The following is a 16,268-nucleotide window of genomic DNA, read 5'->3' as shown; positions in this document are numbered from 1 at the left end:
AAACATTAAGCAAAATCCACTCAACTCAGCTGAAACAAGACAAAAGCTTTCACTGATAACCTTCCAGGTACCAGAAGAGGTTTGCAGTGTTTCGCACAGCACAAATCCTAAAAAATTACCAAGCTTTTTCACGAGTCTCGGATGTCTTCCTGGTGAATTTCACCTTGAAGTAGATAATAGTGTGATCAACCTAGTATCTTTCAAGGAGAGTTCCGGTTGCCACCAAGTCCAGACTGAAAGTCAAGATAGACGAGCTTGAAAAGGTGGGAGTAATCAAGAAAGTGACATCCCCTACAGACGAGGTTAGCCATAAAACAACTTGGAAAGCTGAGAGTGTGCATAGATTCAAAGGATTTCATTAAAGTTTTGAGGAGCTCTCACTACCCTGTGCCAAACATTGAAGAAATTTTGCCACAACTTGCCAAGGCAAAAGTCTTTACCACCCTAGATGCGAAAGATGGATACTGGCAAGTGAAGTTGGATGAAAGCAGCAGTTTCTTGACTATGTTCTGGAGACCATTTTTGGGAGGTACATGCGCATGCTGTTTGCATTTCTACTCCTGTGGAAGAGCATTAATGCCAACAACATGAGATAGTCAAATGATCTTCCAGGAGTGGAAGCGATTGTGGATGATCTGCTCATCTACGGATATGGAGATATGTTGGAAGAAGCCATCGCAGGCCATGATCAGAATCTCGTGAAACTGCTAAAGATAGTTTACTTGGTGGACCTGAAGCTGAAGATGACTGAAGTCAAGTACATAGATCATGTACTGGCAGCAAAAGGAATCTTTCCTGATCCTGATAAGGTGAGAGCTGTAGCAGAGATGCAGCAACCAGCAGATGTGAAAGCAGTGCAACAGATTGTTGGATTTGTGAACTACCTAGCAAAGCTCTTGCCAAATTTGCCATCAGAGTGTGAACCTCTACACAAGCTCACTAAAGGATGTTCAGTGGTTTTGGGCAAAGAACAAGAAGCAGCTTTCACTCGCTTCAAACAATTAGTGATGACAATGCCAGTGCTGAGATACTATGATGTCAACGATTAGGTCACCCTGCAGTGCGATACCAGTGAGACAAGACCTGGAGCAATCCTCATGCAGCAAGGATAACCAGCTGCGTTTGCACCTAGAGCATTAACGCAAACTGAATGATGCGACACGCAGATTAAGAAGAGTTCCTGGCTATTGTCTTTGCGTGTGAGCATTTTAATCAGTATATGTTTGGAAGAGACAAAATGACAGTAGAATCTGACCACGCACCACTTCAAAGCATTTTTCTCAAACTACTACTTTCTGCTCCAAAGCATCTACAAGGATGTTACTTCATTTGCAGAAATATCATTTGGAAGTGAAGTACAAGCAGGGGAAGCAGATGTACATCACTGACAAGCTGTCAAGAGCTGCACTCCATTTGAAGAAAGTTGCTGACAGTACAGAATGTGAAATCTTCCAAATTCAACAGAAGCAGCAGCAATACATGCTCTGGAAGTCATCAACCCAGCAGAGACGTTGAATCTGACAGATAAGTATCTTTCTCAGATCAAGCAAACTATGCAATTCTCCAAGTGCTACAGAAAGTAGTGATGAAAGGATGGCTGGAAACCATCAAAGACACATCTGTTCCTGTAAGAGAATATTGGGCATGACGGAATGAAGTGATTGCCCAAGATGGCATCTTGTGCAAAGGAACTAGAGTCGTCATATCGAATGAGATGAGGAAAAAGATGCTGAAGCGCATCTAAGCAAGCTATCAATGAATCGAGTCTATGCTGAGGAAGGCAAGAGAAATACTCTGCTGGCCAAACTTGTGCAATGAGTTCAAGGACATATCAGTCAATGAGTGCTTGTAATGAACAACAAGCTGAGCAAACTAAAGAGCTGCTCATGACTCATGGCAATGCAGACAGACCCTGGATGAAACTTGGAATAAATCTCTTTAGCCTCTTGGAACTGTTTATCTTAACACTGTTGGTTACTATTCAGACTACTGGGAGTTAGACAAGCTGACATTAATGAGCACCAGTGACCACCATTCCTGACATTGTGAGCAGTGACAGTGGCTCTCAGTTCATGAGTGAAGAATTCAGGTGCTTTGTAAATGATTGGGAAATTCAGCACTACACATCATCTCCTTACTACCCCCAGTCAAATGGAAAGGCTGAGGCAGCGGTGAAAATTTCCAAAGTGATCATCAAAAAATCGAGTATATCCAGAACAGAGGTGTACAAGGCAATCCTAGAGTGGAGAAACACACCTCCTGAGGGCATGGAAAGTAGTCCAGTTCAGCGACTAATGTCACACCACACCCAAACTACTGTTCCAATTGCTAATACACTATTGATGTGGAAGCAATAACAGGAGTGACTGACAAAATCAAAACGAAATGACAGCTAAATTTCACTTTGATAAAGCTGCCAAATCATTGCCAGAGCTGTGAATTGGAGAGCCAGCCAGAGTTCAAGCATTCAGTACTCTCAACAAAAGTCACTTGGCAACTTGGGACGTATGTGGAGAAGTTGTCACCTTATTGTACATAGTGAAAATGAATGACCAGATACATCATCGTAACTGCAGACATGTACATACAACTGAAGAAGCTGCTCCTTCACAGCAGACAGATGACGAGGAAAATGTGAGTTCACCAACTGCACAAGGAACTGAACAGCATCAGTCCCAGAAGCCAACTGTTCCCCAACAAAGGCAATGGATCAGCAACAATACTTGCCATGGCAGCAAAATTCCCTGGAGAGGCACCATCACTCCAGGAATGAACAGACAATAGACAAACAGCCAATAACAACCCACACTTGTATCATTAGAGGACCCGAATTCTTTAAAGGTTATGTGTGCAATGTGTGAGTAGTGACAAACGGAAGTGGGTCAGACTAGAATGACCAATTTTTTGTACATGGGCGATGATTTTCATTGTAGCTCATGTATGTGCCTGCCTTGCAGTGGCATATGATAGGATTTGCAAGTTTTTTCCTTTTTATGAAAAGGGGGATGTTTGGAGAAGTGCAATATGGCCATAGGCTTGCCAGAGTCATATGACCTCTGGTGTCATCCTTGGTGTACAGAGGCTCAAGAGCAGAGCCACTTCATCCGCCACTTGGAACAATAATAGTGCCCAAAATAGTAATTTTATTGTAATATTTCCCAGGAACTGATGCTACCCAAAACAATGAAGTAACACGTTTAAGTATACATGCTTAGTATCACACCTGGTACTCACCTGGTGCATGTTGCATTATAAATAAACTGCAGCAGCTCCAGACCAAGTTTAGGTCATTAGGCTTTTCATTAATTGTCAACTGAAATGGTTCTTTCATCTGTAATTGGTTGTATGTTTTTTGAGTCATTCTTGTATTTTTTCCCCACAGGCCTCTTTCCTTTCAGACCAACCAGAGCCTTACCTGCCATTCCTGTCCAGATTCCTTGAAACACAAATGTTTGCCTCATTTATTGACAACAAAATAATGTGCCATGATGATGATGATAAGGACCAAATCTTAAGGGTATTTGATGCCCGAGTTGACAAAATCAGAAGTTTGAATGTTAGAACACCAACGCTTCGTACATCAATGTATCAGAAATGTACTACCATAGATGCAGCAGGTGAGGGAGTCATGGGATGTCCAATGTTTGATGTATGTTCCACTTAATTCCTATCTTTCAGTGGACTGTTGTCTGTTTTGATTTCATTGTAGAACCTGTTGTCAAAAACAGAGGAAATGGGCATTTCTGTTTTTTAGCTGTACATGTACATGTGCATTCTGTGAGTTGAGCACAGATAGATCCACATCTTCCCAAAGATAAATACCACATCTTCCCAAAGATAAATTCCATTATGTAAAGATATTGATTTTTTTAAAAACATTTTTCCCCTCAAATTCTTTGCTTGGTAAGGTGAGGAATTTTGTTCCAGAGGAATGTGGCCTCAAGCATACTTAGGCCATATATATGTATAGTAATCGTCCTCTTACTCTGCCCTAACAATATATCACAAGTATAACAATATAAATTTTCCCATTTCCCAAATCCGTTGTGATTTCGCTTTTCTGAACAAGACTTACAATGTTGAATTAGTGGTGGGTATCATCCAACTTACCTGGGCAACAAATTAAGCCTTGCCAGCAAGATTCAAATCCTGCCAACAAGATTTTTTGCTTCAAACAGTGCCCATTCATTTCATATTGAATGTGTAAAAAAACTTTCCTTATAGACATAAAAATGTGAACAGCAGATGAATGCTTAGTAGCCACATTTGCACCTAGTTGCTTAGTACCAGCAAAACTTGGTATGGTGATTGACCCGTTGAAGCACAATTGTGATGCAGAATGAGTAAATTACTCAATTGCTGGCAATATTTGACCAAGGAAAACTGTTTCAGAACATCTCTGGTGGAGCTTGAGTGAAGTATTTAATTGTTTTTCAGTTAAATGACTTTTTTAATATGCCCATATTTTGATACATTTCCGGCGTAGTAGTTCTAGTTGCCTGTGGAAAAGGCTGTATGGCTGCCCTGAGAGATAATCAGGATCATCTGCTCATTTCATGATGGCCAGTGTGATGCAGAATACTCCCTCATCAGATACCTTTCCTGTCAGCAATGGCACCAAGCAAGGCTGAATAATGGCTCCAGTTCTGTTTGCCATCTACTTTTTGGGCATTCTCTTGTTAACAATCAAAAGTTCTTGACATAGGGCTACACATTCAGTTCAGGACATGTGGCAACCTTTTCAATCTCAAAGGCCCAAGCTTGCACAAAGATCACAGAGCAATTACTAAGTGAATTCTTGTTTGCCAATGACTATGCTTTCATAGCACACACCAGAGAATATCCAGCTGTCTATTGGCCATCCATCAGTTCCAATTGAAAACTACAGCATATTGTACTGTGATGTATGGAACACAAATTTTGACTCATATAGGGCAAATTCTCAAACCTGGCCTTGTGAAAGGAAGTACTCAGCAGAGTGTAATCTTTTCCTGAATGCGGGATGAAAAATTTAATTCATTGTTGTTTAATTCTGCTAGCCTGGTTGACTCTGGAATTTGTAGGGACCCCAGAGCAGGGCGCTTGCAAGTCCCTTCAATCAGAGGATGTAGTAAGGGACAAAACAGCAGAAATCAAAATAGAGGGATTTAAATATATTTAATTGACCAGGTGATATATATTTCAAAAATACTTATCTAAAAATAAGTTTACAATTTTAATAAAAGTTGAGTCATGGTGCACATTAACAATATTTAACTGAATTCTCAGGTCTCTTCCACTAACAGGTTAAAGGTAGTGTGCATGCCGGTCCTTCTACCAAATCACTATATATTTAGTTATCTAAATTTAAGCATCCTTAAGGACTTACTGACCCAGTAGCTTAGGGGAATAGAAGATGCAGATTTGTCACCTAATATAAATATTTTTATTTTAGGTTCAAGCTGTTCAATGATGAACGATTTTGTGAACTTTTAGTCGAGGCTGAGAATGTAAACTTGTAAGCAAATTAATTAAGATGCCAGAAATTATAACAGTTACAGTCAAACAAGGCTACCCTTAAATGAATTATTCTTTTATTGGGTAAACTTCAGGGTATTGGCTGATGAAAAGGCTTAAGCTGCCATTAATTTCTAATCAAATGTTGTTGTTTCTGATCTGATATACAGTTACGAAGAATGAGAAAAATTGATGTGTGGCAGCTAGTGAACTGAAGGCTTGTGTTTATTTAACATCTTTTTCATATAATCCTTATAACTGTTGTAATGGGAGTTGAATTGGGCATTCTCCAGACCTTCATTAGGTCACATTTTTTCTCCCTCTCTGCATCCCTCACAATCCGGCTACTTGTTCAATTGAGGTAAACTAAGCAGAAGCTATGAATCTTGCTTTTAGAAGTTTGAGCTGATGGTGTTTTAATTCTTTATTTGTTTGCCGTTTTCAGATGCACTACTCGAAAAGAGATTTGAAAATATTGACATAATAGTACCAATGCCTCATGTTGTTGGAACGGAAAACTGCAGAGCTCAACTTAGTAAATACAGTAGTTCTGCATTAGGGTGCAGTGGTGTTAAAGCTACATTTTTACTTTTTGGAAATTTCTAATGTTCATGTAGTCAAGGATTTATTGGAATTTTACACATAGTAGAGTGCTGCGTTCTGGCTTCTTCAACTCCATTTATGTTATCAGTTTGAATTCTGATTTTAAGATGGATTGAGAGCAAATGTCAAACAGTACAGTTTAAAAAGGTTTAGGTTAAATTTGGATTGACAAATATTGGACAAGGGATCGGGGTGGTGCAGCAAGTGGAGAAAGGAGAGGGGATTTCAGTACTGGGAACCAAAAAGAGTTTTTTTTTACAGTAATTGCAGCAGACATGAGCTGAAATAATTAGCATTTAATGATGATCACCGAATTTTTATAACACAGGAGACCATTTGGCCCATCGAGCCAGTGCTGATTCTCCGAAGGAGCAAGTCATCTACTGGCACTCCCCCTCCTTCTCCCTGTAGCCTCGCACTTTCTTCCTCTTCAGATAATACTACAATTCCCTCTTGAATGCCTTAATTGAACCTGCCCACTCTTAGGTAGTGCATTCCAGATCCTAACCACTCGCTGCATGAAAACCGTTTCCTCATGTTGCCATTGCTTCTTTTGCCAATTACCTTAAATCTGTGTCTTTTTCTTGATCCTTCCACCAATGGGAAAAGTTTTTCTCTATCCACTCTGTCCAGACCCCTCATGATTTTGAACACCTCTATCAAATCTCCTCCCAACCTTCTTTTCTCCAAGGAAAACAGTCCCAACTTCTCCAATCTATCTACATAACTGAAGTTCCTCATCCCTGGAACCATTCATATGATTTTTTTCTGTGCACTCTCTAAAGCCTTTACATTCTTCCTAAAGTGTGGCACCAAGAACTGGATGCAAGGCTCTTGTTTTGTATTCTTTTGTACTCTATGTCCCTATTAATAAAGCATAGGATACTGTATGGTTTATTAACCGCTCTCACAGCCTGTTCTGCCACCTTTACCAATTCCCTGTGCTCCTGCATCCCTTTTACAATTTTACCCTTTATATTGTCTCTCTACATTCTTCCTACTGAAATAAATCATTTTGAACTTCTCTGCATTAAATTTCATCTACCACTTGTCCATCCGTTCCAGCAACCTGTCTGTGTCATAGAAACATTGAAACATAGAAAATAGGAGCAGGAGTAGGCCATTTGGCCCTTCGAGCCTGCTCCGCCATTCGTCATGATCATGGCTGATCATCCAACTCAATTGCCTGCTCCCGCTTTCTCCTCATATCCTTTGATCCCTTTCACCCCAAGAGCAATATCTAACTCCTTCTTGAAAACATACAATGTTTTGGCCTCAACTACTTTCTGTCCTTTTTGAAGTTCTACTCTACCCTCCTTACAGTTCACAATATTTCCAAGTTTTGTGTCACCCACAAGTTTTGAAGTTGTGCCCTATACACCAAGGCCGAGGTCATTAATATATAAAGCAAGTGCAGGTATCCTAGTGCCAACCCCAGGGGAATTCAACTGTAAGCCTTCCTGCAGCCCGAAAAACATCCATTAACCACTGCTGTGTGTTCCCTGCCACTCAGCTAACTTTGTATCCGTGCTGCTACTGTCCCTTTTATTCCATAAGCTCTAACATTTCTCATAAGCCTGTTGTGCGATACTTTATCAAATGCCTTTTGGAAGTGTAGCACCTGTACTATGGTGTTACTTTAACTTGACATCACCACCAATCTGCAGGGAAATAAACTTAAAAATAAATTTTAGTTATCCTGAAAAAATCTGATTTTGTAAATGAAAACTGAGTAGCTGTGACTTGATTGACCTTTTTGATAATTAAACAGTTTTATTTTTACTGTAATATTTTAATCTACATTTCCAAAACTAACTTAGCTTTCATCAAAACTCTATGAACCAATTTACACATAAGCTTTGTGTAATTTCTGAAATACTAAGTTCCTGGTCATGGTATTTTTTGTGGAAAATGACCAGAGGAGCTGAGGCACTCTGAAAGCTGGAGAAAAAAACCTGTACTGTTGCTGAGGAGCCTCCTGATGGCTTACTCAAACATTGCAAAAGCCTGGCAGCAGTTAGTTTGTTGGGAGGAAATACCATGGAAGATTCAGGAAGAAGGGTTAATTGTGAGACAGTGGATGGAATATGGTGACAAGTCCTCCAAACTAAATTTGTCAGCTGACATGATGAAAATGATTCAGATTTTTTAATTATATAATTATTTAATGATTATTATAATAAAAGATGGTGTTTTAGATTGTCTTCAAATTGGTTTGTATTAAAACAGTTTTCTCATATTGCCATTGCTTCTTTTGCCAATTACCTTAAATCTATGTCCTCTTTTTCTTGACTCTTCCACCAATGGGAACAGTTTTTCCCTATCCACTCTGTCCAAACCCCTCATGATTTTGCGCCTACACAGACCTAGAAAGGAAAACTACTTTTTGGAGATGGGCGATTAAACAATGTTTTCAACTAAACATTGGTCCTTCAATTCTTTCTTACTACTCACAACTCACTACTTTTAATTCATTTTTTTGTTGTATCCTCTGGGCATTCTGACATTCTTCCTTCCTCCTTCTCCCATCCCCTCAGTTTTCTTCAGTTTTAGCACCCCCTCTCTTGAGATGCTGGTCAGATGCTCTAGATCCTTTGGTCCTGTACCCATGTGACTATTTCCTGTTGTTTGCCTGTAGAGGCCATCACTGTTGAACCAAGCTCCCTGCCCTCACTCAATAATGTCCACATAAATACATTTTTCATCAACAGCCTCTGGATAGAAAGCAAGAAAGAATTTGCAATTATATAGTGTCTTAAAAATTTTAGAAAGATCACAAGGTACCACATGTACAACTAATTCTTATTTGAAATGCAACTAAATACAGCAACCGTTTTATGCACAGCTGAGTTCTACAAACAACAATGTGATTAATATAAATCTGATAGCAGTGATTGAGCAAAGAATGCTGGTACCAGAAAGAACTTTTAAAAAGTGCTTTAGGATCCTTTAGCATCCACCTGAGCCATTGGAACTAGTTTACAGACTGTCTAATTGATATCATTTCTGTCGATGTGTCAGTGCCTCAGTAGTGCACCAGAGTGTAGGCCCAGTATATGTGCTGGAGGCTTGAATTCTCAAAATTTTGATTTGGATCAGAGATGGCTACCAACTGCCCAAGTTGATGCATAAGGCTCAGGCGTGGAAACCTGGCTGGTTCATCTCCCCAGTAGGGGGGCATTTTTTTTTTAATTCATTCCTGGCCTAGGCCAGCATTTATTGTTCATCCATAATTGCCCTTGTTCAGAGGGCATTTAAGAGTCAACCACATTGCTGTGAGTCTGGACATGTAGGCCAGACTAGGTAAAGACAGCAGATTTCCTTCCCTAAAGGGCATGAATGAACCAGATGAGCTTATGACAATGGTTTCATGGTCATCATCAGACTTTTAATTCCAGATTTTTACTGGAATCTGCCGTGGTGAGATTCGAACCCTGGTCCCCAGAGCATTACCCCAGGTCTCTAGAATCTCTAGTCTAGTGAGAATACCACTATGCCACCCACTTCTCATTTGGGGAACAGTGATCATAGTATCATAAGGTTTAGGTTAGCTATGGAAAAGTTCAAGGACTAATCTGGAGTAAAATATACTTAATTGGAGGAGGGTCAATTTCAGTGTGGTGAGAATATATTTGGCCCAAGCAAATTGGAATCAATAATTGGCTGACATAACTGCAATAGAACAATGGGCTGCCATTAAAGAGAAGGTCGTTCAAGTATTGTCAAGGTACATTCTCATAGAAGTAAAGATAGGGCAAGCAAAGCCAGAATTCCATAAACGATGAAAGAGATAGATCACCAAGGTGAAACAGAAAAAGTGAGCATCTGACAAATGTCAGTTTTTATAGTACATGTAAGAACCAAGCTGCATATAGAAAGTTTAGAGGGGAAATGATAAAGGAAAGTAGAGGCATAGAAAGAATGAGAAGTGAATGGCAGCTAAAATTAAAGGGAATCCAAAAGCTTTCTGTAGTCTTGTAAATAGTAAAACAGAAGTAGGAGGAGGGGTGGGGCCAATTAGGACCAAAAAGGGGATTTATGCTTGGAGACAGAGGTCATGGCTGAGATACAAAATGAATACTTTGCATCTGTCTTTACCATGGAAGGTGCTGCTGCCAAAGTCATGTGAAAGAGGAGGTAGTTGGTTAGGCTAACTTGATAAAAGAGGAGGTTTTAGAAAAACTGGTTGTACTTCAAGTTGATAAGTCATCGGGGTTCGATAGGATGCATCCGAGGATGCTGTGTGAAGTCAGGGTGGAAACTGTGGATGTACTATCCGCAATCTGCCAATCATCCTTAGAAGCAGGGGTGGTGCCATAGGGCTGAAGAATGACAAATGTTACACCTTACTCAAAAAAGGATGTAAGGATAAACCCAGCAACTGCACGCCAGTTAGTTTAGCCTCAGAAGTGGGAATGCTTTTAGAAATGATCATCTGGACTAATGTGGATTAATTAAGGAAAATGAGCACAGATTTATTAGAGGCAAATTGTGTTAAACTAACATGATTGAGCTTTTTGGTGAGCTTACAGAGAGAGTAGATGAGGGTAATGCAGTTAATGTGGTCTAATGGACTTCCAGAAGGCGTTTAATTAAACATGATATAATAGGCTTGGAACCAAGGCTGAAGTCCATGGAATAAGAGGGAGAGTGGCTGCATGGATATAAGGTTTACTGAATGACAGGAAACAGAGTGATGCTGAATGGGTGTTTTTTGAACTGGAGGAAGATATACAGTAGGGTTCCTCAGGAGTTGGTACTAGGATACCTGCTTTTCTTGATGTATATTAATGACTTGGACTTGAATTTGATGTACAGGTCACAATTTCAAAATTTGCAGATGATGCAAAACTTGTATTGTGAACTGTGAGGATAGGAAAACAACAACAACTTATATTTATATTTGTTTATATTTAGGAGGAGATGGAGGCGTAGTGGTAATGTCACCAGACTAGTAATCCAGAGGCCCAGGCTAATGCTGTGAGGGGCCTGGGTTCAAATCCCACCATGACAGATAGTGGAATTTAAATTTAATTAATAAACCTGGAATATAAAGCTAGTCTCAGTAATGATGACCTATAACAGCCATCATAGATTGTTGTAAAAACTGATCTGGTTCAGGGAAGAAAATTTGTCATCCTTATCTGGTCTGCCTAAATGTGACTCCAGACCCACAGCAATGTGGATTACTCTTAATTTTCCTCTGAAATGGCCTAGCAAGCCATTCAGTTCAAGGGCAATTAGGGATGCGCAACAAATGCTGACCTTAGCAGCTATGCCCATATCCTATGAAAGAATATAGAAAAAGAATCTAGTGCTTTTAACATAATAAAATGTCCCAAAGCATTTCACAGACATCACAAAACTAAATATGACACTGAGCCACATAAGGAGATATTAGGTCAGATGACATAAAAACATTCTCAGAGGTAGGTTTTAAGGAGCATCCAAAAGGAGGAAAGCGAGCTGGAGAGGTGGAAAGGCCTAGGGAAGGAATTCCAGAACTCGGGGCCTAGGCGACTGAAGATGTAGCCACTATTGGAGAAGCGATTAAAATCGTGTGTGCCCAAGAGGTCAATTAAAGGAGTGCAGAAGTTATGGAGAACTGTGGGATTGGAGGAGATTACAGTGATAAGGAGAGGTGAGACCATGGAGGGATTTGAAAACAAGAATGAGAATTTTTACATCAAGATTTTGCTTCATTGGGAGCCAATATAAGTCAGCGAGCATGAGTGATAGATTAGTGAGTCTTGCTGCGAGTTAAGACATGAGCGGCTGAATTTCGGGAGACTGCAAGTTTACAAAGGGTGGAATGTGGGAGACCAGCCAAGAGTACATTGGAATAGTGAAGCTTAACAGTAACAAAGACATGAATGAGGGTTTCAGGTTGCAGAAGAGCTGAGGCAGGACCCAAGTCGCAATATTACGGAGGTGGAAATAGGCAGTCTTGGTGATGAAGCAAATATGAGGTCAGAAGCTCATCTCTGCTTCAAATGTGTGACACCAAGGTCATGAAAAGATGAGCTTAATTTCAGACTATTCCCTGGGAGACAGATGGAGTCAGTTGCTAGAGAAGGAGTTTGGAGCAGGGGAGAAAAACAATGGCTTCAATCTCCCAATATTTAATTGGAAGAAATTTCTGCTCATCTAGCCCCTTCTTACACAGTCCCTTGGGATCGAGGATGACTTGATTCTTTTCTACTCCAATTTGATGGGATCTGCAATGGCTGATAAGTCCAAAGATCTGCAGACTTTGCCACATGCAGGGCATGTGTTGTTAGAAGGGTTGGGTGGTTGAGTTGTTTGGATGTTTGTGCGCTCTCTCTGATGCCTCAGCTTCATCCTTGCGTGTTCCCAATGAAGTGTCTCAATGTTTTTGCTGCGTTCTCCATTTTGGTTGGTCACAGGCCAGGGACTCCCATGAGTTGGTGGGCATGTTTGACCACCTCAGGGATGCTTTGAGGATATCCCCAAAATGTTTCCACCATCCTCCTAGAAGTCTCCTGCTGCAGCAGAGTACAGTAGTTGCTACGGGAGTCTGGTATCAGGCATACGAACAGCATGTCCTGCCCAGTGGAGCTGGTTTGATTGATTAGTGCCTTGTTACTGGGTATGTAGGCTTGGGAGAGGACTGTGCTGTTTCTTGCCACTGAATTTGGAGGATCTTGAGAAGTCGCTGTTGGTGGTACTTCTCTAGTGCTTTTTGGCGCCTGCTGTAAGTTGTCCAAGCCTTTGAAGTGCAGGGATCACGGCTTCCTGGTAAACCATGACCTTTGTCTCAGCTTTGAGATCCTCGTCCACAAATACTCATTTCCTCAGTTGTCCGAAGACTGAGAAGGCACATTGGAAGCAATGATGAATTTTGTTGTCTATGTCTGCCTTCATCGAGAGGAGGTTTCCAAGATGTGGAATATGGTATATGTTTTCCAAGATCTTGCTGTTTAATCTTAATCAGTGGGGCAAGTGTTGTGTTATGGGAGCTAGTTGGAAGAGGACCTTTATTTTCTGAGTATTTAGCGAAAGGCCCATTTTCTCATATGCTTTGATGAAGGAGTCAATAATGACTTGGAGCTCAGTTTCTGAGTGAGTGCACAAATGTCATCTGTATACTGGAGTTCAGTGACTGAAGTTGGAGTGATTTTGGTTTTGGATTGAAGGCTGTGTAGGTTGGACAGTTTCCTGTCTGTTCTATGAATTATTTCCACGCCTCTGGGAGTTTGCTGGAGGTGAGGTACAGTATTGCCAAAAGAAATAGGGGAACGAGGGTTGGTGTGTTGAGACAGCCTTGTTTGATCCGAGTCTTCACTGAGATAGGGCCTGTGGTGATTCCACTGGTGAGAATCATGACTTGTTTGTCATTGTGGAGTAGACAGAGGAAGATGATAAATTTCTCAGGGCAGCCAAATTTGAGGATACTCCACAAGCTTTTATGATTGACAGAGTAAGAGGCTTTTGTGAGGTCGCAGAAGGCCACGTACAGCGGTTGGTGCTGTACTTTACATTTTTCTCGGATTTACCGCTCAGTGAACTTCATGTCAGTAGTGCCTCGTGATGGGTGGAAGTCACGCTGCAACTCCGAAAAGAGCTCTTTGGCCACTGGGCGGAGGTGATTAAGCAGGAACCCTTGCAATGATATTCCCTATGGTAGACAACAGGGACACTGTTGGACTTGTCTCCCCTCTTGAATATAGCCACGATCACAGCATCCCTGAGATCCTGCAGCATGCACGCCTTGTCTTCCCAGATGAAGGATATGAGATTGTGCAGTTGTGCTAGGAGTATTTCTCTGCTGTTTTTCAGAATTTTGGCAGGGATTCAGTCTGCTTCAGGGGCTTTGTTGTTTTTCAGTTGTCAAATAGCTTTTTCACCTTTGCTTTGGACTGGGGTGGCACTGAGCCTGAGTAGGACAGGATCTTGTGGAATGGAAATGAGGATCTTCAAGTTGAAGACAGAGTCTCGGTTGAGGTGTTCTTCAAAACGTTCTCTACAGTGAGCACTCACTGCCTCCCAGTCCTTATTGAGCTCCCCTCCATTCTTGGCTTCCAACAGGGTGGGCCCTTGAGTACTTGGGCCACAAATCATCTTGACAACCCACAAGAAACTGTGCATGGAGTTCAAAACAGCACGAGAGGGGAGAGATCAGCTAGTTGTGGTGGAGGCCCAGTCTTTGAGCCCACCACATTCGGAGTAAAATAAAAAGTGACATCGCAGGGAAACAGGTAAGTGATTGGTTGGTACTTTGCTCATTTATCTTTCAAAACTCAGGTAATTTATCAGTAATTGTATAGCTTCATTAACATTAGTAATGTTTACTAGCGGTAATAAGCTTATTGGGAATAGTGAGGTTTATTAATTATAAGTTAATTAAGTAAAAAAATAAATCTATTATCACATAATAAAGATGGCAGGGCAAGTGATGTGTTGCAACTGCATGACGTGGGAGCTCCTAGGTGCCGATGTGATCCAGGGCAAACATGCCTGCATTCAGTATCTGCGGCTGCAGGAACTTCGGCTCAGATTCATTGGGCTGGAGGCCGAGCTGCAGACACTGCAATGCATCAGGGAGGCAAAAGTTAGCTGTACAATTCATATCAGAAGGTGGTCACACCCTTAGGATAGGGTCTTCTTATTTGGTAAGTGGTCAGGGACATGAGGGTGTGAGTGCGAATGAGGCAGGTATGGGGACCCAGAAGATAGAAGTGGAAGGGAGACAGCCTTTGCAGATGTCTAACAAGTTTGCGGTTCTCGCAACCTGTATGGATGAAAGCGAGTGCTGCAATGTGGGTGAGCGAACTGACTATGGCAGCATGGTACAGAAAGCCATTCATGCAGCGAGTGGGGATAGCATAGTCAGGGGTATAGACACAGTTCTCTGCAGCTGAGAGTCCAATAGCTTTGTTGCCTGCTCACTGCTGGGGTTTTGCTCTGAGCTGGTGGGGACCTTGCAGTGGGAAGGGGAGGATCGAGTGGTCATGGCCCATGTAGGTACCAAGAACATAGGTAGAACTAGGAAAGAGGTTCTGCTGAGTGAGTATGAGCAGGGAGTGTCTTATTAATAAACAGAATCTCAGAGTTGGTAATCGCTGGATTATTACCTGAGCCATGAGCAAATGGGCATAGGGTAAATAAGATTACAGAGTTAAACACATGGCTCTCAGATTGAAATAGAAACGGGTTTTGATTCGTGGGGCAGATGAATTGACAGCTCAAATAGAACTAAATATTATTTTGATCCCTGTTATGTTACAGCTGGACGAGCCAGATCCCAGGGTGGAAACTGGCTTGATAGATCCTAATTTTTATTTTTTGTTTAGAAACATGGAGGGTACCTAACGATCAGTCACAGGAGTCAGCTGATGAACTTTTAACAAAAAAAAACATTTATTAAACAAGAAAAGATTAACTATATTACAACTGTTTTTCACCCACAACTATACCTCTACAGATATATACGGGGCAAAATTTTTCGGTCAGCGTGTGGGGGTGGGCCTGACACGCCAACGTGTAAAATGACATGCGATGATGTTGGGCGTTCAGCCCGATGTCACTGCATGCCATCGTAATATTTCGTCTGGCGGGCGTGCGCTGGAGTCGGTTGTGTGCTTGCCAAATGAAATATCGGAGCACCTGCCTCAACGTCACCGCGCATCATTTTACATGTCGGTGAGCAGGCCCCGCCCCCAGTTGCCGACTCGTAAAATTCTGCCCTCTGAAATCAAGAAACCAAGTGACAGATGGCACTCCAAATAGTTCTCTCATCAACTCCCCCCAGATGCTTGTCACACTGTGAGCCAACCGGTCTCACTGAACTCTCTTTCAAATGAGGGTTTCCAATTACCACTCTCGAAGAACCCGCTTTGGAATCTTCTCCCAAACCAACACCTTCTCCCAGACATCTTCCACAAGGGTCCAACTCCAGGATTTCAAACTCTCCTCCCCATGTTCCTCCCCTCTGGATTGCCATGTACATTCAAGCTCTGTTTTCCACGGACATTCTCTTAAATGCTCATCTATGCCAACAGAACACCACTGCTTCACATGCCCATAATAAAGAGCTCCAGACCTTCAGCTGTCTCCTTGGATCTTCTGCTTCTTGCAAGCCTATTTTGCTTTAAGTCTATTTCCTGCAGCTTTCTCCCTTTAAGCTTGGAGCCTTTCTCTGCTTATTC

At 41.5% G+C, this 16,268-nt stretch overlaps 1 protein-coding gene and 1 long non-coding RNA gene across 6 annotated transcripts in view; one reads left to right on the top strand and one right to left on the bottom strand.

Moving 5' to 3' along the window:
• The window catches only part of LOC121283128 (DENN domain-containing protein 5A-like), a 337,338-nt gene that overhangs the window by 176,170 nt on the left and 144,900 nt on the right, over window positions 1–16,268 (top strand). For all 5 annotated transcript variants that reach the window (XM_041197268.1, XM_041197266.1, XM_041197267.1 and 2 more), the window contains one exon: window positions 3,383–3,617. In XM_041197268.1, coding sequence (XP_041053202.1) covers window positions 3,383–3,617 — 235 coding nt within the window. The remainder of the gene's footprint in view (window positions 1–3,382; window positions 3,618–16,268) is intronic.
• The window catches only part of LOC121283129, a 43,712-nt gene that overhangs the window by 11,901 nt on the left and 15,543 nt on the right, over window positions 1–16,268 (bottom strand). The window contains exon 2 of the long non-coding RNA XR_005944194.1: window positions 3,604–3,712. This is a non-coding gene — a long non-coding RNA (uncharacterized LOC121283129). The remainder of the gene's footprint in view (window positions 1–3,603; window positions 3,713–16,268) is intronic.

The sequence above is a fragment of the Carcharodon carcharias genome, chromosome 10 (assembly GCF_017639515.1).
Source record: "Carcharodon carcharias isolate sCarCar2 chromosome 10, sCarCar2.pri, whole genome shotgun sequence".
Classification (NCBI taxonomy): domain Eukaryota; kingdom Metazoa; phylum Chordata; class Chondrichthyes; order Lamniformes; family Lamnidae; genus Carcharodon; species Carcharodon carcharias.
Note: the sequence above shows the minus strand (reverse complement) of the source record. Positions and strands in the feature narration are given on the sequence as shown.